The sequence below is a fragment of the Pleurodeles waltl genome, chromosome 12 (assembly GCF_031143425.1).
Source record: "Pleurodeles waltl isolate 20211129_DDA chromosome 12, aPleWal1.hap1.20221129, whole genome shotgun sequence".
NCBI lineage: Eukaryota > Metazoa > Chordata > Amphibia > Caudata > Salamandridae > Pleurodeles > Pleurodeles waltl.
The window spans coordinates 506,458,998-506,485,326 of NC_090451.1; the positions used below are offsets into that span (position 1 = coordinate 506,458,998).

Below are 26,329 nucleotides of genomic sequence, written 5' to 3' on the forward strand. Positions count from 1 at the left end.
GAATGTAGATGGCCAGTGAACAGGTAACATTCGGAGAGTGGGGGTGGGGGTTACTGTTGAGAGCTCACCAAGGCTGTGGTCAATAAACCTGTGTCTTAAGAAACCGTCTCCATGTGATATGTTGGCATGCCACACTATCATTAATTTGGCAACAATAGCGTGGCCAAACCAGCGTTAATGGCGGACGCGAGCTGAAGAAGCTCCGCGTCTCGCTCGGCTTACCCGAAGACACACGGGGGTTCGGAGGCTGGCCACGCCTAGTTGGAGGAGGTGCTGAGCAGCGGTGGGGCCCCGGGCCGTGGCGGGATCAGGCGCCGGCTATCCGGAGTGGCGCGGAGCAAATTCGGGCCGGCCCACGTGGTTCCGCGGCCCACCAAGCTCGGGTGAGCGGCGGGTGTGGACTCGCTGCGCCGTGCGCACGCGACGCGGTGAGGCCTGGTGGTGGAAGCCTGCCTGGAGTGGGCCCCTGAAAGCACGGTGCCCCATCGGGGGCGAAAAGGAGCCCGGATACCCTGCAGGCGCGCGGAGGGGGGCGCTATCCTCCCACACGGGGCGCTTCCTTGGAAGGGGAGAGCCGGGCCCACCATTCGCGCAGCCTGGATTGCTGGCCTGTCCCTGCCTCAACTACTGGGCTAAGGCCTTAGCGGCCTGGAGTCGGTGCCCAGCGGCCTGGAGGCGGGTGGTAGGAGGAAGGCACCGGTGTGATCGAGGGCTGGGCTGCTCGTGCTGCTGAACAGCACCTCCCTGGGTGCGCAAGCAAGCGGGCCCAGCCCGGTTTGGAGACCGGGTGAGGAGCTTGCATGTTTGACCTTGGAGAAGCCTGGGTGGCGGATTTGTTAACGGATGCAAAGTTGGCTGCGGGGAGTCGTTCCCCCTTGATGTCCGGTGCTGAGGAAACCGGTCTGTGTGGTTGCTGACTGTGAGGAGCTGGAGACTGCCCTGGAGGGCCCACTCTGCCGTGTGGCTGCCGCATTGGTTACACAGGTCTCCTGACCTGGTGTCTTCCCGCCAGTTGGGTGTACCAGGAGACTCTAGGTTGCCGTAGCTGGTGGTGTGTTGGCTGATGAGCGGAGTGGCGTTGGCTGGAACCTGCAGCGGCGCTGATCATGGCTGGGGCGGGTCACCTTCGCTCTGGCACTGGAGCTGGGAGGTCGCAGGACGCTACAGCGCAAGACAGCCAGAAGTTAGATGCTATGCTGGCTGCGGTGAAGCGCATTGGCGACTCGCTGGAACGGACTTGCACATCCTTGGAAGCCAAGATTGACAAGGTAGCCAGTGATCTTGTCCTGCTACACGCTGACCACCGCAAGTTGGCGGATAAAACAGGTAGGATAGAGGCGCGAGTAGATGAACTGACACCAGTGGCATCTCGCTTGGAGTCTACAGTGGGGGATACTCTAGCACGTGTGGCAGAACTGGAGCATCGAGTGGAAGATGCGGAGGGCTGCAACAGGAGAAATAACATACGGGTGGTTGGACTGCCGGAAGGCGTGGAGGGCCGTGACGCGGTGGCATACTCTGAGAGCTGGCTACGGGGACTGGTACCGGCTGGAACATTAACCCCCTTTTTTCTGTAGAGCGGGCTCATCTAATCCCCACGCGGCCAAGGCCCCCTGGAAGTGGCCCGTCCCTTTATAATTCGCCTGCTCCACTATGCGGATCGAGATATAATATTTAAAACTGTGAGATCCTGCCCGCCGCCTCGAGTAGACGATGCACAAGTAATGCTGTTTCCAGACTATACTCTGGAGGTAAAAAAGGACCGGGCCTCCTACTTGCCCTTGAAGCGTAGACTTCGAGCTCTGAGCCTGGAATACTCTCTACTATTTCCCACCAAACTCCGCATCGTGGCTGAGAATAAATCCCACTTCTTCACCACGCCAGAAGCGGCGTGGGAGTGGCTGGAGTCCACAGGCTGCGCTTCGAGCCGTGAAGTGGAGAGAAACCCACCTGTATCAAGAAGCAGTCGTGCGAGGCATGGCCATAAGGGCGGTGGTGCGACCACGGAGGCTGCGACCCATGCCCTTGACTTGGAACAGCTCATACAGGAGCGGCGTGAGGCGATACAATCGGCTGCGGCTATCAGTGCCTCTCCGGCGGCGGCGGAATCGGAAACTGAAATTTCACAGCCTCCCAGTGACAGACCTGTTACACCGGATAGGCTCTTGGAGTTGGGCTTTCCAGAGTGCCCGCCTGTAACGTCTGCCACGGCGGATGAACTTTTTTAGGCTCTGCAGGAACCAATTTGGATGGACTGGTAAAGATGTACCCATCTGCTTGGAGTAGATGGGCCGCCTGGACTACAGGGATGATGTATTGCTGAATATGAGCTGATAATCGGCCCGGCTGCCAAGCATGGGAAACCCTTATGGGTGGGCTGAACAGGGTGTTGCCGGTCCTGTAGCCAGCTTTGATTGCTGTTGGACTGCAGTTAGCCGCTGCCCCCCCTCTGTTATCCACTATAGCCGGGTTGTTTGGCTTAGTGAGTGCTTGCTTCCTTGAGTGATTTGACCTACCCCACTCTCCTGCTAACGGAGAATTAAAATGTGTGATTATGTTGTTGAATGTCTAAGTTGTTGGGTTTGGGCGGAGACCGGTTGTCTATCTGCTCTGATGGTATTGGTTATGTTCTGGTTATGCTGGAGGCTATATGCAGAGCATCTGACCGGGTGATGGGAACCTGCTAATGCGCGTGCAGCCTTGCGCTTAAGGGCGGGACGGGTGGTGGGGGGGGGCGGGTATGCCAGATTGGTGTTGCTATGAATCCATATATCGTGATCACTTGGAATGTGCGCGGCATACACACGCCCAGGTGCAAGTACTCCATATACTGATTTCTTGGAAGGCAGTCAGTCCACCTCGCTTTTTTTTTTGGTTGCAGGAAACCCATTTGGTGCTCTCAGAACTCCCGCACTTGCAGCGGCGCTGGAGGGGGCAGCTGTATGCAACAGGTCACTCCACTTATGCCAGGGGTGCCCTGAACTGGATTAAAGCAGGTGTCCCCTTTTGTAGCAGAGGAGCAGATCATACTCGCAAGGGAGATTTGCCCTGGTCCGTGGACGGCTTGCGGGCCGGGCCATAGTGCTGGGCTCTATATATGCCCCAAATGTAGATTAGGCTTCCTTTCTGCATAATTTGTCTCACCACTTGGCGGGTTGAAGTGACTACCCCTGGTTACTGGGAGGGGACTTTAACAGTGTAATGGATACTTACTTAGATCGCTCCTCCCCTACCTATGTCCCCTGCTGTGGCAGCCGCGCGTGGGTTGGTGAGTTGGATGCAACATTGGCACCTGATAGATATATGGCAGCAACGGAATGCTGCAGACAGAATTTACTCGTATTATTCTGCCCCGCACTCCCTGCATGTACGTCTCGATAGGATGCTCTGCACACAGAACTTGGCCTTTGCGGTCGTTGGTTTAGATTACTTGGGACGCACACACTCAGATCACAACCCACAGATTCTGCGTTTGGGTTGGGATCCCCCCCCCCGGCTGTCCCTACCTGGAAACTCAGGCCTGAGCTCTTGGAGGATGCTGCTTTTAGGGCATCACTGGACACAGCGATCCCCAATTTTTTTTAGCATAATTATGGTACTGCCTCTACCGGCCTGCTGGAGTGGGATGCCTTTAAGGTCTTCACCCGAGGTCACTGCATGGGGACTCAGTAGAATTTGCACCGCTCGATTGAGTATGACCTGACTCGAATGGAGTGAGACTCGCTGCGCCCGGAGAGGGAGGCTGCTAGGAGCCCCGCAGAGGAGGCCTTGTTATCCAGGGCCCATGCTGAGCGGTTGTCGCTACTTGAGCGGTTGCGTTATCTGAATTATGCTGCACACTCAGCGAGAACGCATGCTCAGGAAGACAAGTCGAGCAGACTTCTGGCCTGGCTGGTTAGAGGTGATCGCGATCATGGCCCGATTATGGAGGTCCGCTCGGAGGCCGGTGGTCTGTTGCATACGCCTGGGGAAATACATTCTGCGTTTACGCAGCATTACCAGGCGCTGTATGCCTTGAGGGCGCTTCCCCTGAACGGTCTTGTGAGGAGTTTCTCGCTGGTGTGGAACTCCCATGTCTGACGGCGGACCAGGGACAGGCACTGGAGGAGCCTCTTGATCTTGTTGAGATACAGGCCAGTATTGGAGAGTTAGCGTCTGGCAAAACGCCGGGCCCGGATAGTGTGCCGGCTGATTTTTACAAGGCATTTACTTCCATACTTGCGCCCATGCTGCTCTGCGTTTATAAGGAGGCAGCGCGGAGGGGATGCCTGACGGCATCTCAGAGGGAGATGCTGCTTATGTCTCTTCCCAAGCTTGGTAAGGACCCAGTGGACTTGGGATCGTACCGACCACTAGCGATGCTCAATACGGACTATAAAATACTGGCCACAGCACTAGCTGTGCGTCTTGTGCCTATAACACCGGGCTTGGTACATCCTGACCAAAATGGGCTTGTGCCGGCAAGAGATACATCACACAATATCAGGCGGCTGTTTTGCGTCATGCACTATGCGAGGCGGGATTGGCCACGGGTGGGATGTCTAGTCCTTGACATGGAGAAGGCCTCTGATTCCCTAGAATGGCCCTATCTTTTTAGGGTCTTGCAGCGGTTTGGCAGTGGACCCCACTTCACTCAGTTGGTTAAGTTGCTCTACACTAATCCTCAGGTCCGGGTTAGGCTGGGGGGCATTTTTTCAGACACAGTCAATGTGTGTAGAGGTACGAGGCAGGGTTGCCCCCTTTCCCTGCTGCTGTTTTCCCTTGCCAAGGAGCCACTGGCAGCGGTTTTGCGCGACAGAGGAGCTGGTTGTGGTATAACCCTGGGAGATGGCCTGCACGTGGCATCGCTGTATGCTGATGACCTTTTGTTGTATTTTAGGGATATTACGCGAATACCCCCAGAGGTTGGAACCCTGTTGCAGCGATTTGCCTTGTTATCTGGCCTCAAGGTCAATTGGTCCAAATCATGTCTCTTCCCTTTTGACTCTAAGTTATCGAACCCAGACCTTTGTCTTGCTGGGAGTGTGGTCCCATGGCACCCACATGCATTCAGGTACCTAGGCATCCTTATTTATCACCGGGATGAAGACCTAGTTAATGGAAATCTAAAGAGGGCGGTTTCTTCAATCAAATCCCAGATGGCTTTTTGGCAGACGCTGCCGCTGTCGGTGGCAGGCAGGATAGCACTACTGAAAATGATCGTCTTACCACGCCTATTATATTACTTTTCTAATCTCCCGCACTATATCCCCCCAGTTTCTTCAGGAGTCTGGAGTCACCTTTGAGGCAATTCATTTGGAATGGGGGTCGCTGCAGAGTCGAGCTGAAAAAACTGTATTTGCCGCTGGAGAGAGGTGGCCTGGCGGTTCCTAATCTGGAGCATTACTATCTGGCCTCTCAACTCCAGTGGGTGTCCAAGTGGCTGGCAGGTCTTCATCTCACAGACACGGCAACCACGGAAGGCCCTTGGTCCCTCATGCAGGTGTCGCACTTATTTCACCCACTCACACGTGGCATTGCCGGGACAAATATTCCTTAAGTAGGCTTACAGCTGTTATCGTAGGTCCCTGCGCCTCACCGGGGGGGGGTCCATTTGCTTCAGCTTTGGTGTTGTTGGGCATTCCTCGGGCCCTAGGTTTACGTTGGGCCCTGAGCTGCGTGCGTGGCATGAGGCGGAGTTATACACATTGGGGGACCTCTATGATGATGATAAGCTTATTCCGTGTCCTATACTGGTTCAGGAGTCGGGGCTGCCTGTAGGACAGTTTCTGTTATGTAACTCAGTGTTGAGGTCTTTAACATCTGGATGGGGAGATGTGTCGGTGGGTTTCCCACGCATTTGCTGATACAGTACATACAGGTGATGGGGCAGGGACGACACCTAATTAGATGGTACAATGCCGTGCTGCGCATACACACAGCCCTAGACTGTGACGCGCTACGTGCGGCTTGGGACAGGGATGCGACCACCTCAGTCACAGATGTGCAGTGGAAATCAGTTATCTCCGGACACCCTAATGTACCCCGCAACTCTAGATTCCGTTTGATCCAATTCTATATCATTCACAGGGCCTACCTCACTCCGGCCCGAGTAAACCGATATTTTGCTCGTCAAGATGCAGCATGCCCCCGTTGTTCATATATAGATGCAGACATGTTACACATGCTATGGTCCTGCCCATCCTTGCATCGCTTCTGGAAGGCAGCGGTGTGCCGCCTATCAGAGTGCATGTCGCGCCCAGTTACACTTACCTGGGATGCTTGTGTGCTGGGCCTTTTTCCCAGGGGCGAGCAGCACAGAGCTGCGGCACGTTTTCTGGATTTGGGCCTGATAACGGCTAAGCGACTATTAACCCGCAGGTGAAAGTCAGCCGACCCACCAGCTGAGCTGGCCTGGAAAGGCTCATTTGAGGTGTGGGCAAATGCGGAGGTAGTGGCGTTGAAAAGAGAAGACGTGTTAGGGCTACGCAAGTATCCGTTGTCGGACAGTTGGGAAGAAATGTCAAATCTGCGGAGTATGGGTCGGGTCTCTGATGCAGAGGAATTAGTTTAACTGCTGGAGTGGATGCGCACCTGAGCTCGGCACGGGAGCGTGAAGGGGGGTGGGGGGTGCTTGTGTCTGGGTGGCCGGTCCGGTCTCCTCTTGTTTGGGGATGGGGCTGGATGCTATTGGGTCGGTAGGTGGTGGGGACTTGCATGTACCCACATCCTACACTGGTGCGTATGGATAATGTAGGAAGTTCCCACGCCTACGGCGGCACGTTTTACTTGCAACCTATTGACTGTATAAATAGTACACCAGCGGTCGTTCATGTTTCTATTGTTACCTATGATTTGCTTAAGCTATATACCTGCCAGCATAAAATTGTATGAACAAGCTGCTTCTCAGGAATGGTTTGCAGATGTGGGGAGCTATTTGTCATCCTAATTGTCTGTAGGCTTCAAGATTTTAATATATGACTCCTCTCTGTGGACTTCGTGTGTCCGTTAATCCTGTGCTATGTGAGCCCGGGCAAGAAATTATTAAGTATTTGAACTGGAGGGCTAATTATTTGCTGGTTTGGTGCCTACATTTCTCTGATGTGCGTATTCAATCAACTTGTAATTGCGCACATTTTGTTATCCTGCTGTTGATGTAAGTCAAAATGTTAAAGCACACTGAAAATAATAATAAACAGATCTTTGGGAGAAAAAAAAAAACATTAATTTGGCAACGAGCTGGCCACAGTGAAGAAACCCATGTGTATGCTGTGAAACTGGACCAGTGATGATTAAAAGTATTTCACAGAACCAAGAAAAACAAGAATTCAGGCCTGTATCTTATTTGTTTTTGTCTGCGTGGTATGCCAGCGAAAGTCAAGGGGATCGTTATTTTGACATTTGGAAACTGAACAGTTGTTGCAACAAATAATTTCGAAACATTTACTCCATTGGTTCTTGATGTGGTGCGAGTGCTGCTTTGAACTGCAATTCTTTTGTTGCATTGCAACTATTCTTGTGCTTCTCTGAACACGCACAAGTCTTGACTTATCTCGCACCCCCTTCCACGCACCCATAGAATCCCCTCACATTTGGAATTTTAGCCTTGCAACAATCTCTCTTATCTTGAGTCATTCCGCAGTTCATCACCTCGCGTAGGATAGGTCTTTAAGGTTACGCCAGATGCTGGGCTAAACCGTTGACAAACGAGGATACAGTGAGATACACACACATTAATACTGCGCATACATAAGAACCAACCCAAGTTATTACGCAAGCACACTCGAAAAATGACAGAATTTAATAACAATATTGTACATAACGGTGATGCACAGACACAAGCTTGGCGGCAGGAAACTCCTGTGATAACGCACACATATTTTGTGCACTCTGTGATGCTCACACATTACTACAATACTTACTTAAACAACATTTATTTATCAATACGATGTACTCGTGAGTGGTAACACTCCATTGCCCGTGACATTTCGAAATACGAAGACGGGAAGGCGTATTACATGACGCTCTCTTATAAGACAGACGAAAGAAAGAGGAGACTGGTTTGGAATTAGCATTGAACATTCAATTCCAACTCCATAGTATAATTCAAATCTAGACTATAATTTATAGTGTTATACAGAGCTACTTACAACAGTTGAAAGAAGCCCTGAAGAAGTCTGTGGGGGAGATATGAACCCAGATGAAACACGTGGTGGCTTGGCTGTGGCTACGAAATAAGAACAAATAAAGAAGAGGATAAACGTCACAAATGGACTAATGGACTTGTGAATCTATTGTTTTACGTATAAGGCTTGAGTGCTTCCATTGTTTTTATATATTTTATGATGCGCACACCCCCCTAAAAGGACTTTTTGATAGACAACTTTCTGCAAAAGTCAGCAGCAACCTCCTGTGATGACAGACACTCACGAACTTAATGCGTTTGAAAATATTTATAAGAAGAAATACTTAACAGGACTTTCTGTGATGCGCACACATTATTACAGCACTCATTTATACAACACATCAAAACACAATGTTAAACCCAGACACTGAAAGACATTGTAATAGATAATATTCAGAGAAAGAATGTTCTTACTAGTTTAGTGTGTATAATTGTAGTATTTGACCAATTTATTCAAAAAGGTAGTGTTTGGGTATTTACTACCGAAAGAGTACATTTTTAGATCACTGAGAAATTTTGTGTGCAGATAATTGTATGGTATACTTACATGTTATATTTTCGTGGTTTGTAGTTTAGTACCCTAACAGTTAAACAATATGCAGAATGTCAACGCACCTCCACCCACCCATCCCATAGCAAAATTAGTACAGAGCTTTTACAAAATACCTTGGGGTTCTAGGGGGCAACAGATATTGCCCTGAACAAGAGAGAGATTTACTAGAACACAATTTAGGTTTTGAGGGCCAGTCTGTATACCAGCACTTAAAGCACCTTACGAAGTACCCGAGGGTGAAGAAAACATTGATAAATATCAGTTAACAGTTAAAAAATAGGAAAAACAATTTGATGTTGAAACCAGTTTAATTGCAAGTAGGCATAAAGTTTTTTTGTTGTTTTTGCTACACACTTGCAACAGAATGTGAATTTGAAGGTTTCATATCTCGACTCCTTCAGAATCAAATTGTTGTTCATTGTTGGGACAAAAAAGCCCAGGAAAAGTTACTGACATTGAAGAATTCTACACTTATGGAAACAATAGATATGGTGAAGAGAGTAGAGTTGTCAGCATGTCGAGCAAAGAGTTGATGCAGAAAAAGCAAAATGGTATGTCTGTAGTTAAAGAAAATTCCAATAATAATTTGAAAGGCTAAGTAAGAAGTTAAGTATGAAAAAAGAGGCAAGGGAAGGATTTATTAGTCAGAATTTTTTTTGTTTCAGGTGTGGATGCAGCAGAAATAGGCCAAGCAGTCGCCCCTGTCCGGCTAAGAATGCAAAGTGTAGAGTTTGTGGCAAACTGGGGCATTTTTAAAAGTCTGCCAATCTGATAAAAATAAGGATAACGCTAACTCTGTACTGGACCATGAGTTTAGGCAAGATTCAGAGAATTAACTAAATGTAGAAAGGGATTTAGTAGAGGTGGTACGGGGTGGAGAATGCAACTCTGGACTCCTATGAGAAATTCACGGTTGATGTTAAGGTGTTAGATTTGTTGATAGATTCGGGTGCCAGGATAACCATGCTTACTGAGGAATTATTTCATCAGACATGGGGTGAAATCAAATTACTCCCTTCAAATAGAAACCCTGTGACCTATGATGGATGGAAGATTGAACTTGTGGGATATTTTGAATGTCACATGAAATATAAAACCAAAGTCGTTTTTGGAAAGCTATACATGGCCAGGAGGAGTTGAACATTCTAGAACTGTATCATCGGGGATTGTTCGGTATGATACTTTGGCCAGGAAGGAAGGTACAAGTTTCTTTAGTTACTGATGATCACGTATCTAGTAAACAAAATGTAGAGAATTGTTGGAAGAATCATTATAAAGAAGTATTTAGTGATAAAATTGGGTAAGATCACTGGATTTAAACAGAAAAATAGAGTGCAAAGTAGAGTCACACCCATTAAGCACAAAATGAGGAATGCGGCGTTCAGTGTCTGTAAAGACCTAGCAGAAATACTAAAAATGCCTGAGGCAGTTCAAAACAAAATTGATGTGAACGACACAGTAGGAAGCATGCTGTGGTCTCATTGGTCAAGTCCCAATGCAGTGAGAGGGATAAGTTCTTTTGAAGTAGTGAGAGGGAGAGCTCCAGCATCTTTGTGTCGTGCATGGTTGAGGGAGCACCAACAAAACTCTGACCGAGCACATTCGCTTGATAAGATCATACGACCCTGAGTAAAGTTGTTTCAAGAAAAAATGAAAAAGGAGTACAATATCAGGCAAAGAGTTAAGGGAGAGAGATCAAAATTGGTGACTGGATGGTAGTGAAATATCCCATTCATGTCAGTAAAGGGAAGTCTAAATTTAGGCCCCCACAAAGAGTGAACACAGTTTTTTATAAAAATGGTTCACATAAAAGAACACGAATGGTGGAACAGAAGTAGAGTATGGAAAGTGAACCCTAGAGATGAAAATGTTTATTTGCATGACTGAGTCAAGTGTGGTAAGCTCACTAATTCAACACCACGCAGAAGCAAACGATTGATGGTAAAACCAGCTAGATATTGAGATGTCTGATGGTTAAAGTATGAAAAGTGTACTTCCTTGAGGAATATGGTGTTATTATAACATTATGCAACTATCTTGTATAAAAATGTATAGTTTAAATCAATTTTAGGAAAACTCTTTATTGTTTATGGATTATGTTTTGTTTCCACAGTATTGAGGATCATTTTAATGTTCATATTTGTTTGAAGAAAAACACTTATGTTTTATGGTTCATATGTTGTTCACATATTATTTCATTATATGAGAGGGAAGATGTTGTGCTAATTTGATCTATCTACATTCTATGTTATTAATTCCATCTCCGTGGTGAATGGAATTTAGATAGTGCAGTGAACAGATCAGTCGATCAATCAAACCAATTTCTTAAGTGCACTACTCACCTGGTACGGTCTCAGGGCACAGGGGGGTGGGGGGGCGCTTAATGCTCGAAAAGCCATGTTTTGAGGTGCTTTCTGAAGGTTCGGAGGTCCTGGGTCTTGCGTAGGTTGGTGGGGAGGGAGTTCTAGGTTTTGGCAGCGTTGTGGGAGAAGGATCTGCCTCCGGAGGTGGTGTGTTGGATGCGGGGGACTGTAGCGAGGGCGAGGTTGGCGGAGCGGAGCTGTCGAGTTGGTTTGTGGAAGTTGATTCGCTCGTTGAGGTAGGCCGGTACGGTGTCGTGGAGGGCCTTGTGAGCGTGGACAAGGATTTTGAAAGTGATCCTTTTGTTGATGGGCAGCCAGTGTAGGGATCTGAGGTGTGTGGAGATGTGTGCGTGGCGAGGGAGGTTGAGGATGAGATGTGCGGCTACGTTCTGGATTCGCTGGAGTTTTCTCTGAAGCTTGGCTGTGGTCCCTGCGTAGAGGGTGTTGCCGTAGTCCAGTCTGCTGCTTATGAGGGCGTGGGTGAATGTTCTTCTGGTTTTTAAAGGAATCCATTTGAAAGTCTTGCGTAGCATGCAAAGGGTGTTGAAGCAGGAGGATGATAGGGCGTTGATTTGCTGAGTCATGGAGAGAGATGAGTCCAGTAGGATGCTGAGAATGCGTGCGTGGGTGGTGGGTGTTGGGGGTGGTCCAAGGGTGGTGGGCCACCAAGAGTCATTCCATGCTGTCTTGTTGGGACTGAAGACAATGATCTCGTTTTTTTCTGAGTTCAATTTGAGGTGGATTGCTGTCATCCAGTTAGCGATGGCGAGTAGTCCGGTGTGTAGGTTATTCTTGGCGGTAGATGGGTTCTTCGTGAGGGAGATGATGAGCTGGGTGTCGTCAGCATATGAAATGATGGTGAGGCTGTGGGGGCGGATGATGTTGGCGAGAGAAGCCATGTAGATATTGAAAAGGGTGAAGTTGAGAGAGGATCCTTGGGGGACCCCACAGATGGTCATGGTGGCTGTAGACCGGAAAGGAGGGAGGCAAACTCTTTGTGTTCTTTCGGAGAGGAAGGAGGTGAGCCAGTCCAGGGCTTTGTGGTGAATTCTGGCATCGAAGAGGCGTGTGTGGAGGGTTTGATGGCATACGGTGTTGAAAGCTGCGGAGAGGTCTAGGAGGATGAGGGCGACGGTTTCGCCTTTGTCCAAACTGGTCCTGATGTCGTCTGTATAGGCGATGAGGGCGGTCTTGGTGCTGTGGTTTTTGTGGAATCCAGACTGGGAAACGTCGAGTACGTTGTCTTCTACGAAGCGAGATAGGTGTATGTTTACTATCTACTCTATGACCTGTGCGGCGAAGGGGAGTAGAGAGATGGGTCGGTAGTTTGTGAGGTCTTCAGGGTCTGCTTTGGGTTTTTTGAGAAGAGCGTTGACTTTGGTGTGTTTCCAAATGTCTGGGAAGGTTGCAGTCTCGAAGGAACTGTTGATGGCTGCCCGGAGCTGGGGAGCGATGATTTGGCTGGCATTGTTGAAGATGTGGTGGGGGCAAGGGTCTGTTGGGGAGCCTGAGTGGATGGAGCTCATGGTTTTGCTGATTTCTTCGTCGTTGGTGGGGGTCCAGGTGTTTAGTAGGTCAGTGCAGCAGGGTGCTGTGGTGTTGGTTGTGTCGGTGGTGGTGGTGATGGTGGGTGATGACGATGTGAAGCTGTTGTATATGTCTGCGATCTTGTGGTGGAAGTAGCTGGAGAGGTAGTTGCAGAGGTCATGGGAGTGTGGAGGGTCGATGGTGCAGGTGACATTCTAGAGGGGGCAGTTGCTGTCACGTGCTGACCAAGACTGTGGCCATTAAACTTGTGTCTTAGAAACCGTTTCAGTGTGATATGTCCGTGTGTCACACTACCACAACCGCCCATTACTTAAAATTGGGTAGGTCCAACGCCACTCTCTTTTCCTTACTACTTATTGGTCAGCTAGTCATCTGGTTTTACTCTGCAGGTCTTCCTGCTCTGCTCTGCTTTCTGTTCATACCGTGGAGCGTGGCCGAAGTACAACCTCCAGTCATTCAGCATTGGCTGCTGACCAGTGTACTTCCCCTGGCTACGCAGTCTGAATGCACTATTTTTAGGGTTGAGCCTGCGTCGCTTGCGAGATGCTTTAGGAGTTACAAAAGGGTCAGTGCCCCGTCCACGTCATGTCGGTGTCTTCCATTGGTTCGTGGGCTTGCCTGTTAATATCTTCTTGCTTTCATTAGTGGAAGGCACGCATATGTCATGCCTTTTCCGGTGGTTAGCCCTCCTCGAGCACAGTGACCAAGTACTGAAAACATGCAGGTTTGTGGACTACTTTTTCTCTATTTTCGCAGCGCGATCTCGCTTGGCATAAGTCGAACGCTTTGCATAATATCGACCCCGGTACATAGTTAATTGCACTTTTGGCAGTGACGTAGATAATTGCACTTTTGCCAATAGGTTTCATTACAAGTGAACTGTAGCAGCGCAATCGTGCTGTTTTTTTCTTTCAATCTGGCAAGAAAAATCCGGTTGGGAGTTTAAAACTGGTGATAGCTGTAACTCGGACAAATGCGAGACCCTAGTGCATTGCAAATGCCTGTTTCTTATTTGCGATCTACCACGTTGGCCATTTTGGAATGGTTAGTATTTGTGAAATAAAGGGTGGGTGGCATGATTTTAAAATTGGCCATTTTCTAGTCAAACAACACTACTTGCTTCTAGTCTTGCTGAACCCAAATATGTTATGCAGTTACCTACCCAGTTGTACCATTTCCGGGACTCCAACCTCTTACACAGATCTCCAACCTCTTACACAGATCTCCACAGAATGTGTCTTCAAGAAATTACCTTAAATTCTGGCGCACGGAAGGCCTAGGACTTGTTGCCTGGCCCATCAGTTTGTAAATGTTGCCATGATATTACACACGACGTTGCCATGGGGGGGGGGGGGGGGTGTGTGTATGTTGGCCACAAGATGGCGTTGTACCGGTGAGCAGCACCACATTGTGAAGGTGGTTTCAACTGCTGGCAGCAAGCCCGCCACAACCATGACACCGCGATTTCAGTGCAGTATTGGCAGGTGCGCTGTGACGTTTCACCCCTGGGAGAATAGGAAGTTGTGGCGGTCAAGGTCCGGGACATAACAATCTGCACTCCTAGGGTTACTGTGCAGGACGGGCGACAAAAATACAGTAATAAAGATAAAACGTGCTTCTGTGGTGATCGGTTTGTGATAGGAGCAGCTAATTTTGGTGCGGTCGAAGTAGAGATGCATGTGGCAGGAGCTGCAGCATCCATCAGATAACCTTACAGGAGCTTAGATGCGGATAAGCAACACAGACCCCTTTAAATTGTGTTGTTGTCACATTTGATGTGAGGACTTTGGTCAAGGAAAAGTGTCCGTATCATGTCTTATCGTTTGATAAACTGTTGCTTAATTAGCAAGGAAAATTGTCGTTACTTTACTTTTCCTTGTTTGAAGAGTGTGGGGAATTTTGTTATGTGAACCAAGTGACAGTCTTTCTGGCCTACAGGAAGTATGAAAGTAAAGGTTGCTGGACGTCAAACGTTTTCTGACGCACAAAATTTAAATACTTTTATATAAACTTTGAAATTATTTCAAAATATCTGCAGCAGGAAAAGTTCAAACGAAGTACTTTTCTTGTAATTTTGAAATGTGACAGAATCAAAGATTCCTTTCTCTTCCTTTCTCTTTGGTGGTCTTGGAACAACAGGGATGCTAGAAGAAGATGTGGCGTAAGAGCCAGAGCTGCCGTTTTTGGAACTGGGAAACTTGGTTCAAGTCCCAGACTCAGCTCATCATCCTGTGATTCGGGGCAAAGCACTTTTTCCCTGTGCTTGAAAACGCAAAAACAAAATTAATGTGTCCTTGTTTTAATGTAAAGAGCTCCAAAACCGTTGGGTCGAGTTTGCACTATTTAAAACTGCAAAAAAAGTGAGTTGACCGTGTTTCCGCAGTCTCCCTATTCCAAAAAGTACTGTTTCCCCGTGTAATTGCGAATATTTTATTTACTAACATTCATACCAATTACTTGAAATAAAGCTATTTTTATATGCCACAACTTTGTAATTAATAAACTAAACACAATCATGTTGATGACTAAAGGGCACAACTTAGGTCAGTTTATTGCATCTCGTGAAACAGAAAACAATGTTTAGGTTTCAGATTTCAAACTAAAAAAATCACTTACTTAAAATTCATTATAGCTCAAATACCAGGATCTGTGAGAAACCTGAAATGCCTATGAGCACACTGTTTATCGAAGAACTCTTACTTTACAGACGTTGCACGAGTGTTGCATATTTATTCCGGTTGCTTGTATATGTTTTGTTTTTACCTAAATCCAGAACAGTGAAGATCAATGAAAATATTAACAAAGCCAATAGCTATTCCGTAGGCGAAACCGATTGGTTTTGCCAATGCCTGTTTATGGATTGGAATTATTTCTGCTCCTCTCCATGTTTCTGGTATTTCTGAGCCTCTGGCTATGGTATTGGATATTACATTCAATATAAAGCCCCATACAACCGGCTTGGTACCATAGATATCTTCTGGTATCTTGTCCAACTCTGGGGCTTACCCCGTTTTCATGCTATCTATGGCTGTCAAAGTCTCTTCCACAGAAAAAGAAACTGGAGGAGTACACTCAGTCATGCACATATTCAGATCGTTGCCCTCAGAATCTGCACCCTCACTCCCGTTCTGATCAGAGTGGAGATCAGTGAAATAGTCAAATGAGTCAGTGAAATATTGTCCCCAAATATGTGGCTGGTTGTAAAACTCCTCAGCCCTTTTAGCATAGGATGTTTTATTTGCGAGTATGTGCCAAAAACCTTTATCTTTCATAATTGCAGCTGCAAGCATTTCTCACCAATTCCCTTCCTCCCAGTTCTTCTTGGCCACCAAATGCATGTTTTGTATACCATTTCCTTCCCTGAACTATAGAATCTCCTTTGCCATTTTTAATAGTGGCTTTAGTTTTTGTTTGGTCTATCTGCATTGTTTATCAGATCGGAGGGTGTCTTTCTGTTTATATGATCTTGCCTTCAAGCTTCTGTACCAATGCACCATAATTGATTCAAGTAATTCCTTGAAAGTATGCATAGCAGAGACTTCTTTCTGTGCTGGGTCATTAAATAAATATAAAGCATCAACAACTAACGTATAAATATTTGCAAGTGTTGTCCATATTAAGGCAATATAGTAGGGCAATGATTCTGCCTTTTGTTGTTAGAGTAATAAATTGGAGCTCCAACTGGTAAGCTCATTTGTTGAAAGTTTAACAAGGGAATATTCCTCAATACCAGGCAGAGGGCGTTATGGTCACTATCATTTCTGTTCCCAACTTTCCTATCCTGCAGTGTGGACCATAAATGCAAATTGAGTAGGACATTCTCGACTCTACTTCCAATAGCGCCTTGGTCTCTATCAGGTGGCATACTGCCATTAAACACACGCAAGCTGATGCAACTCACAATGCAACCTTTGACCCTTTTTTTTTAAAAAAAAAAAAAAAAAAAAAAAGGAAAGGGTAATTTGTTAACATAGATGCAGGCATAGCAAAATACAAATGAAAACATGGACATCATTGCTGGCAAGAACAGATTGTATGTTTGATGGCAGAGGTTTGAGGTTTGTGGTAGCGATGGTGAGCATGGGGTTTCCCCTACATACCTTTGCTAAACTGAGAAGTTTAGTTGCAAGCCAATATCCTAACAAAGCAATGAGATTAATGTAACAGTCAAACAATGATGCTGCTACAAACAGGTAGCTTTATGTAGTGGATCATAGGATATGTAAAGAACAAGCAATTTGTATACATTCTCCTGGATCCCAATCAGGTTACCTCTGATCAAGGTACAGATGTTCTTTGTGCTCAGACGCTCAGTGAGGCTTGACTTCCAGTTGACCATTCTGAAACCTATTGCCGCCGGAGAGGATATGACCTTTAACCTATGTACTTTGAATGGGGCATATGTCATTTTGTATTGGGATGTGAGTGGCAGCACATACTTTACATATACTCCAATGTCCAATATCCATACACCTTCTCTCTCTCAGCAATTAAAATGCAACATAAAAAGACAAAATGAAACGGGTTGTATAAGAAGAGGCACAATAAAAACATGCAAGTCTGTTGAATAATGCTCAAGATTATAGTACATTAGCAGTGGAATACAAACTAAAAGATCATTACAAAATTAAAACAAATAAAATCCTATGCTAGCACAGAACATCCCACCACAACCTACATTGCATTTTTTGCAGAGGAAACATCCATTATTAATCACTCGCAATCCAGAATGACAACCTGAAATGCACATTTAATGCCGAAAAAGCACAAAGGCTTGACAAGGGGTGCCTGATACCTTACCAATATCTGGTACCTTGTAGTCCTTGCAGAAAGGCTATCAAGCCTAGGAAAAAGCCCTGACGCCCAACAGTGGTTGCTTGGATTACCCCATGTATTTGGTACCTTTTAACACTAAAAAAATAATGAATTTCATTACTTTTAGCCTTTAACAGTACAAGAATGGCAGTTCCCCCAACACACATCACTCTGTAATATGAGCATTTGGGTGGTAATTTACAGCTCTGTGCAGCCGGATCCATGCCATAAAATGGCTATGCTCTTGCCTCACTTAAGCTGTAGTTTGACCATTCTACTTAGAATCTGGGGCAGGACTGGACATAATCGAGTGGAGCCTAAGCTGTTCCCCTCAGTGTAAACTAGTGACCTGGCACCTGTCAATGACAATGTCACCAAGTCACAGTGGTGCTTGACCTTCCTGTTTAGGGCAGGGTGACAGTCACTCATTCCTGTACTCAGGGCTACCCTGTGAGGCAGTGCAGAGAAAATGCACAGTGGGATGCCACAAAAATAACCCTGTTCACTAGAGTCGTTGTTTTTTGTTTTTCTTTTTCTGAAGAAATAAAAAAACTCTCGCTTTGGGGTTTGTTTTCAGACAATACAAATCTTTGCTAAGTGGGACAATAAACAATGCCTGTTAAGCAACACATCAGGTTACTTAATAGAGCTGCTGCTGCAGCTGCTCCATTGAAGACAAAGAGATAAACGTCTTATTGACGGGGGGTCTCTGAATGTGGTGGGGGTAATCTGCTAGAGGAGCAGAGGCTGTAACTTCCACTGACTTTGCAGTCCAGTGGGCCGTCCTGTTGTTTTGCTGCTAAAGTTAATCATCAACCCTATGGAAGTTTCTAATATAACATTTCCTTTTGTAACCCTGCTTCAGTTAAAACAGCTTATCAGGAACGACATACTCTTAACCATAAATCATTTGTGCTTGAAAAAAATGGCGATACTCCTAGAACTGAAATTGCAACACACATCACCCAAGAATGAATCCATAAGAATAGCGAGGAAACTTCTTAAGTAGAGATCGAAATCAAGAGCTAACCCCAAGCTTAACTATTAGTTATGCGTGAAGGCACACCCCCTTCCCAAAATATCTCCTCCTGTGGAATTTATACATGTTTTTAAATCATGCACTGTACAAAAAATGAGAACAGAAAGAATAACAATTAAGGTAAAGATGTACATCTTTGTTATTAAAGTAACTAAAGATTTTGTGTATTAAACCTATATGTAAGTATGCTACATATAAACATAGAACTAACCATATGTAAACACACCTGCAGTAAATTGCAACAAACGTTTCATAAGCAGACTATATCTATATATATGTGTGTGTGTGTATATATATATATTTTTTCTTCAAACATTTCCATCCAGAACTGCCAAACTCAAGACAGGTGCTATATCCATAATAATTAGAGTGGAAATGCAGTGTTTATTCCAACAGCAGACGCGTTTCGCTGAAGTGCCTTCATCAATGCGTACAGAAATAAAAGGCAGCCGACACTGTTTTAAAAAATCACTTAAACTCTTCCCATTGGAGGATTCCATGTGGTTAGCAAAAGAGGACTGTCGCCATCCCGGTTCTGATTCCATATATCTGGCTGCCATTTTAACGTAACATTTTTGTGTTTTACTCCAATTGGCAGTGACGACATTTGATGCATTCTTTTAATTAAAATTCAATATTTCCATAAACTCTAAACATGAAACAGATTTCCCCCAAACGTTCAAACACTGGTGAAAGTGTCCATACGTAAAAAGGCCTTAGTATGCATTTCTCACATTTAATTCCACCCTGAATCGGCTGCCATAATCCCATCATGTACCATGTCTTCATTCACCACACCCCTCGCCATAGCCACAATATATTGATTGTCACATACCCGTAGGCAGCAGTCCAATGACTGGTGTCCTTAAATTCACTAATTCAAGACCAAAGTAAATGGAGTTGTTTCACATTTGAGGTTCAGGCAGTTTGTCAATTTAAAATTTTCAAACATTTTCACCCAAAACTGCTGCGCTCAAGACGGGTCCTTCATCCGTAATCGTGAGAGTGGAACTCACGGTAACTATTCAAGGAAGCTGCATGGAGTTCTCACTGGGTATTAAATACAGAGGTTTCCAACTGCATACTCATTTCGGCGAAGTGCCTTCATCCATGCTTACAGAAATAAAATTGAGTCGACACTTTGTTTTAAAAATCACATTAACCTTTCCCATTGAAGGATTCCATGTGGTTAGCAAAAGAGGACTGTCGCCATCCTGGTTCTGATACCTATATCTGGCTGTCATTTTAGCATAACATTTCAGTGTTTTACTCCAATTGGCAGTGACGAAGTTTGATGCATTCCTTTCATAAAAAATCAATATTGTCATAAACTCTATTCATGGAACATATTTCCCCAAACGTTCAAACACTGTGCAGTAATGGGATGAAAGGCTTACAATTTGAGCACATTTTGTTTTATTAAACTGAATCCACAGAGATGCAATGCACTCCCATTGCCGCAGAACGTCCAGTGTATCAACCAGGTCAATCAGTGCATTATCATGTAGTGTAAGCAACAGATCCTGGCTGTGTAACTCCATTTTAACATGACACAGTAAATTTGGAGTAGGATACAAGATGAGACACGGATACCTTGTATATACTAATACATGCACAGCGCAGCACACCAAGATCAGTGCTTACACCATTCTAGAAATGACCATCTGAAATGTGAATGAGTGTACTGTTATCTGTAGCCTACTGCACCTTTCATTAAGGGAGGTATATATCCTATTGTTTAATGGTTTATGCATCAGCTCTTGTGTTAGCAGAGGATCTCATTGTTTGCGACTGTTGTCTTTGTCTCATATATTTGGCAGCAAATTTGTACTATACATTCCTAAAAAGCACTTGTTAAACGTATCCTAATCACATGCCTTCGTAAGACTATTTAAAAAGTGCATTTTTTCTCTATGTGGCATAGTGCATGACTGCAGTGTTGTATCTCTGAAGTTTAACAGATGCAGCATCAAACAAGATCAGTTTATAAATGACAATGCTTTTGATTTACATGCCGTTTCTCTTTCAGGGGTGTAGGTCCAGGCTGCAACACCCGAGAAATTGCAGACAAACTTATTGACCTCAAGACTGAGCTTGCAGACCTCGAACAACGAGAACAAGAACTGGATCAACAGAGAATCTGGGTTCAACAAAGCATAAAAAATGTCACAGATGATGTTTTAAATAGCAGATATCCTTTGTGTGTTAAATCAGTCACTAGAAACAGCACAAACCTCTGTGCATGCAAAGCCAAAACATTACTTCAAAACTGTGTATCCAGTTGCAGACCCACATCTAAGTACTTCCTGATTTCAAGAAGGAGTCACCGTTTAGCATAACTGCTGCCTGATAAGTATTCATGTGGACAGTGGCTATTACTCTACAATCAGGACCAAGGGAATTATGTGGCAGGAGTGGGCGATATTATGCGTCAGGGTTGAGTAAATTATGCAACAAGAAAATGCAAATTAGGGGGCATTAATGCTGCACATTTTTTAATAATATTCCTCAATTATGTTGTCATTTTTAATCTTGGTAATACTTTCTAGGCATTGGTGGCACCTTAATATTACCAGTTTATTATTCAAATACAGCAATAAGCAACAGAAAGGTGAGTAGTGCAGTTTTGCAAAGGATCTTCCAGGGCACGGCAACATGTGTTGCTGCATTTTTAGTACCTTTTGAACTGTTTGAGCTAGAAACAAAACTTTTTTGAGCTTAAAATCTGCAGGTTATACAACAAACAATGGATTATATGGCACATGCAGCAAATGTACAATTATGCGAAAACCGCCACAGCCGTAGCATCGTCTTAATTCCAGTGGCCGTGTCTATAATTACCAGCCAACTAGCTGCAAATTGCAGTAGTCTCTGAAGGACACAGTGTCTGACAACATACAGCAACTTAAAAAAAAATAAAAAATCCTTTCATTTCCACCTAAATTGACTCTAAGTCAGAACATACAAAACACCATATCTCCCATTCAGTCTGCTTACAACCAGTTTACAAGCAGTGCAGCATAGATGATTACAGTACAGCTACCTAAAAAAAACAATTGCAGCCACTGGTCACAGTTCATCTTAGAATAAAAGCGCAGCAACACATAACCTCACATTCTGATGGGTGCCTCTACTAGTGTTTTTCACATCTCTTGAATCTCCAGATGCAAGAATGAATCCAGATATTTTCAGTAGCTCTTCCACACCGGTAAGGGGGTATGGCTCCACATTGGCACCCAAAATTATACCTCTGTGATATCACTGGAGCCTTAATGGGACCACCCTGCTACCCTGACATTGATTTTATATTTTTATTTTTCTGTGCCCTTTTTAAGCGGATCCGGAGCTCTCTTTCTTGTTTGAGAGTGTTGATTCTCCTCCCAAACCTTCAGGGTTCAAACCCTGTAGGGATTTCAGTGGTCATGTGGCAATTAGAGACCGTCCATGATGATAGTTTGTGTTGTCTGGGGTTGGAGCTTGACACAAGATTGTGTAGCTCCTCCCTCTGCATGTATCCAAAGGCAATCAAGGAGAGGCCAAACGATTTATAACAGGTTCAAACATGAGCTTCATTCTAAATGTCAGTACTGAGTTTAGTTTAATTATCCAGTTTTGGATCTTTCATAAATTCACATGCTTGAATCATCTTCTTTGTCGAAATGGGAGTCCTACGGTATCCTAAAAAATCAGTAAGAAAGAATACCCATAGGTTATAATGCTAGCAAACTCAAACATCTAGCCTATCCATGTCCTTTTATAAAAAACAAAACAAAAAAACACACACTTGACCTTTGACCAATAAGGCACTAGCACCCTCTAGAATATTCCCAAAAGAGGATCATTCCCTCAAATTTTCTTCCGCATGTCATGGGAAGGGAGTTTCCCTGAGCTCTGCTCAGTTTTTACCTGTCAGAACAACTTTCTTTCTCAGAAAACGTCTGATACTTTCAAGAAAGGCCTTTTCCCCCTTGTAAGACCTGTGGTAAGAAAAGGCTCTATGTGGATAATCCACATAAAGATTGTCTGTACTGCCTGCATCCCAAGCATCAGCTGAAAGACTGCAAAATATGCCGCACCTTCTCTGCTACAACTCAGAGACAGAGAAGGAATACTTCTAATATGGTTACAGGCAAAATCCTGTACTTCAGGTGAGGAGAGTGACTTCGAGCCAAGGCTTCATAAAAGGTCTAGATCTTCTGACCCGGGGCAGGCTGAGGAAGGCAGGAAACACCACAAAACACACCATAAAGACCCTTCCAAAACCTTATCCGGGTCAGCCCCCTCCCAGCCATCCTCTCCATGTCACAAGAAGGAACTCTGTCACGTTCTCTTTCGTCAGAGCCATCCACATTTAAAAAGGTACCACTTGGAAGTCGACGAAGCTATTGTGGCGATGACGACTACCACAGTTATCGTTGACACCGTCTCGTCGACGAGACCCTCGTAGTCTATGACAATGTCTGTTGTGAAAGCTCCAATCTCATCAGTTCGGGTGAGTGAGAAAAAAACTTCCATTGATTGAGCCGTCAGTGAAAATTTCCTCCGCCACCAACGACTTAATCGCCGACAAAGAGAACCTCAGAAAAGCCTTCGTCGGTGAGGGCCTTGTCGACAAACGTTAAATCGACGAAGGTGCCATCGATGACATCACCGTCGACGAGACTATCAACTCCCACACCGAAGATACCAACGATGGCTACACTGTCGACATTAGCCCTTCCGAGACCATCGTTGGCGACGCCATCAACAACACCACCGTCGTCGACAATACCATCATCTATGAAAGCACTTGTTCCTACCGTTCAAGACAATGTGGTCCCCACTTCTCCTGGATCTCCTGACCTTAAAGCAACAGTCAAGATCTTACATTCCGCAGATACACCTCCTAGTTAAAGTAACATCATTACTGCCTAGCCACTTGCTGGACTGCGAAGAGTCGGAGGACGAAGGGCCTTTTGGGGACGCAGAGGCAGTCCATCACAATTACATGTAAAATATCAAGAGGCCGATGAATACAGACAACAGTATCAATCTTATTATCCGCATCAATTATGTTACTCTGAGCCATTGCATCAGCAGAGAGAGACAGTACAAATGCCTGCTTCCTTAATGCAGGACTTACAGTCCATGCTCCAAGACTATAAAAGGAGATTTCCAACTGCAGCTGAGGAGCAGCCGCATCAACCTTCCTCCCCGGCTACACCGAGGAATATGCCTCACCTCCTGCAACACCCAGGGTCACACCTGCGTCAGCAATAGCTACACCCCCCCCGACCCCCCCAGAGGAAGATGAAAGGGAAGAAGGAGAAATTCTTCTCCTCAACATCCTAACGATGAATGGGATGACTAGCCCCTACAACTTCACTGTCCCCTCCGCATCCATCAGATTCTCCTCCGGAGGATTTAGGATTTTTCCATAATCTAATGGATAGAGCCCCTACACGTTTCCATTTACACATCTGTCCCGCATTCTGAATGTTTCCTCAATGATTTTAAGGAACAGGCAAGAAAAATCGATGAGGGCAATCCCAATCATAGACTTTATCTGGAGTGAAGGTCTAAAGATTATGTAAAATCGATTATATGACGGAACACCGAATTAAAAACAACTACTAACCTTAACAACGAGGTCGGAACACCGACCTCGTCCTTACTACTAATGATTTTACCACGAATGCCTTAACAACGATATTTTGTTGTAAAGGCATTCCTGATAAAATCATTAGCAATAGGCACCATTCACCCTACATCCCTCACCCCCCCCCCCCCAACCCCACCCCAAAACCTAAAACCCCCAGACCCCCCACCCACTCCCCAAAACCAAAAACGCCCCACCCTAAAACCCCCTGACCCCCGACCCCCCACCCACTCCCCAAAACCAAAAACGCCCCAATCCCACCCTAAAACCCCCTGACCCCCCACCCACTCCCCAAAACCAAAAACGCCCCACCCCAACCCCACCCCAAGACCTAAAACCCCCCGACCCCCTCCCCAAAACCAAAAACGCCCCACCCCCAACCCCACCCCAAAACCTAAAACCCCCTAACCCCCCTCCCCTCCCTTCCCCAAAACCAAAAACGCCCCACCCCCCCAACCCCACCCCAAAACCTAAAACCCCCTAACCCCCCTCCCCAAAACCGCCCCACCCCCCCAACCCCAACCCCACCCCAAAACCTAAAACCCCCTCCCCCTCACCAAAAACGACCCACCCCCCCAACCCCACCCCAAAACCTAAAACCCCCTGACCCCCCCACCCCCTCCCCAAAACCAAAAACGCCCCACCCCCCCAACCCCACCCCAAAACCTAAACACACCACTTACCTTCGCCAACTCCCTTCTTTGTACCTTAACCACGCATGTTCGTTGTTCAGAACATACGTAGTTAAGGCACAAAAATACGAAGTCGTGGTTAAAAAAAGCGTTGTTACGCTTTCGTTAACCACGACTTTCGTAATAAAAAAGTCGTAAAAAAGGATGTTTCCCTGTAAAATCCATTCACAGTCCTCCCAGTTCCACCTAAACTGGATAAAAAAGTATACGGCTACAAACAACTCGCCAGCCTGTTTAACAGGGCACCCAAAATCAGATTCTGTCATATCTCAGGCTGCCCAAAGACGCTCTAAGAATCCTTCCATGCCCATTTCTGCCCCACCAGACAAGGAAGGCATACGTCTGGACAACGTGGGCAGGAGGTTTTCATCCATGTCAGCCATTTCTGTGCGTGCTGCCAACACCCTGGCTATCTTAGGTCACTATGACCGTCAGATGTGGTCTGACGTGAATGCTTTTATTGATCTCATACCAGAAGATAAACAACCTGAGGCCCAAACAATACTACAGGAAGGGGAGTGCACATCGGCAGAAATATTCATCTGAGCCCTGGACATAGCTTCCACAGGTTTCCGACAGTTAGCGGCAGCAGCGGTGTTGCGCCGCTAAGGTTGGTTAAAGGCGGCCTCTTTCAGGCTCAAAGTCTAATCCAGAAATTAGACATGGTCTATGATGGTGTGAAACCCCTTTTGTGAAACACATAGATGATGCCCTACTAGCCATCAAGACGGCTACAGGGACTGCACAGTCTCTGGCTACTCTACAGTACAAGAAGCAGCCCTTTCGGGGAGCCAGAGGAAGAGATTTCTCGTCATTTCGAGGTACCTTCCATAGACAATACGAGCAGTCACAGGACAGACCAGCTTATCAACAGTCTTATCGACAGCCATCTACAGCAGCCTACATCAGACAAGGCGAAAGACGAAAATAGACCCTACAAGCCTGGGATCAAAGCCATAAACAGTGATCCTCATCCGGTGCTGGCAATGCTATCCACAAATCAATCCAGTGGGGGCAAACATCTCAAATTATCAACAGATTTGGGAAAGAAAACATCAGACAAATCGGTGCTGGATATAGTGGCTCACGGTCATACGCTAGAATTTGTACAGAAACCATCCTCCTGGGAAATTGCATTTACTTAATCTTCACTTGCTAAAGCAAGAAGTATTCCAAATGCTCTCCAAGGGTGCAGTAGAAAAGGTCCCTGTTCTCCATAGAGGCCTAGGATTTTATTCTTGTTTTTTTTCTCATAAGAAAAGTCAGAAGAATGGAGGCCGATCCTAGACCTCAGACAGCTAAACAAATTTCTGAGGAAAAAATCCTTCTGTATGATCACTCTGTCGGATAACCTTAACCTTCTCAACAGTGGAGATTACATGACATTGTTTGATCTCCACGGTGCCTATGTCCACATCCCCATACACTCCAGGCATCACAAATACCCCGCTTCACCGTAGCCAGTGCCCATTATCAATTCAAGGTTCTCCTGTTCGGATTGAAGTCAGCACCAAGAA

General features: G+C 45.8%; 1 protein-coding gene across 1 annotated transcript in view; it reads left to right on the plus strand.

Annotated features, from left to right (window-relative positions):
- The window catches only part of E2F4 (E2F transcription factor 4), a 281,939-nt gene that overhangs the window by 45,350 nt on the left and 210,260 nt on the right, over positions 1–26,329 (plus strand). The window contains exon 3 of the mRNA XM_069217276.1: positions 20,512–20,673. Coding sequence (XP_069073377.1) covers positions 20,512–20,673 — 162 coding nt within the window. The remainder of the gene's footprint in view (positions 1–20,511; positions 20,674–26,329) is intronic.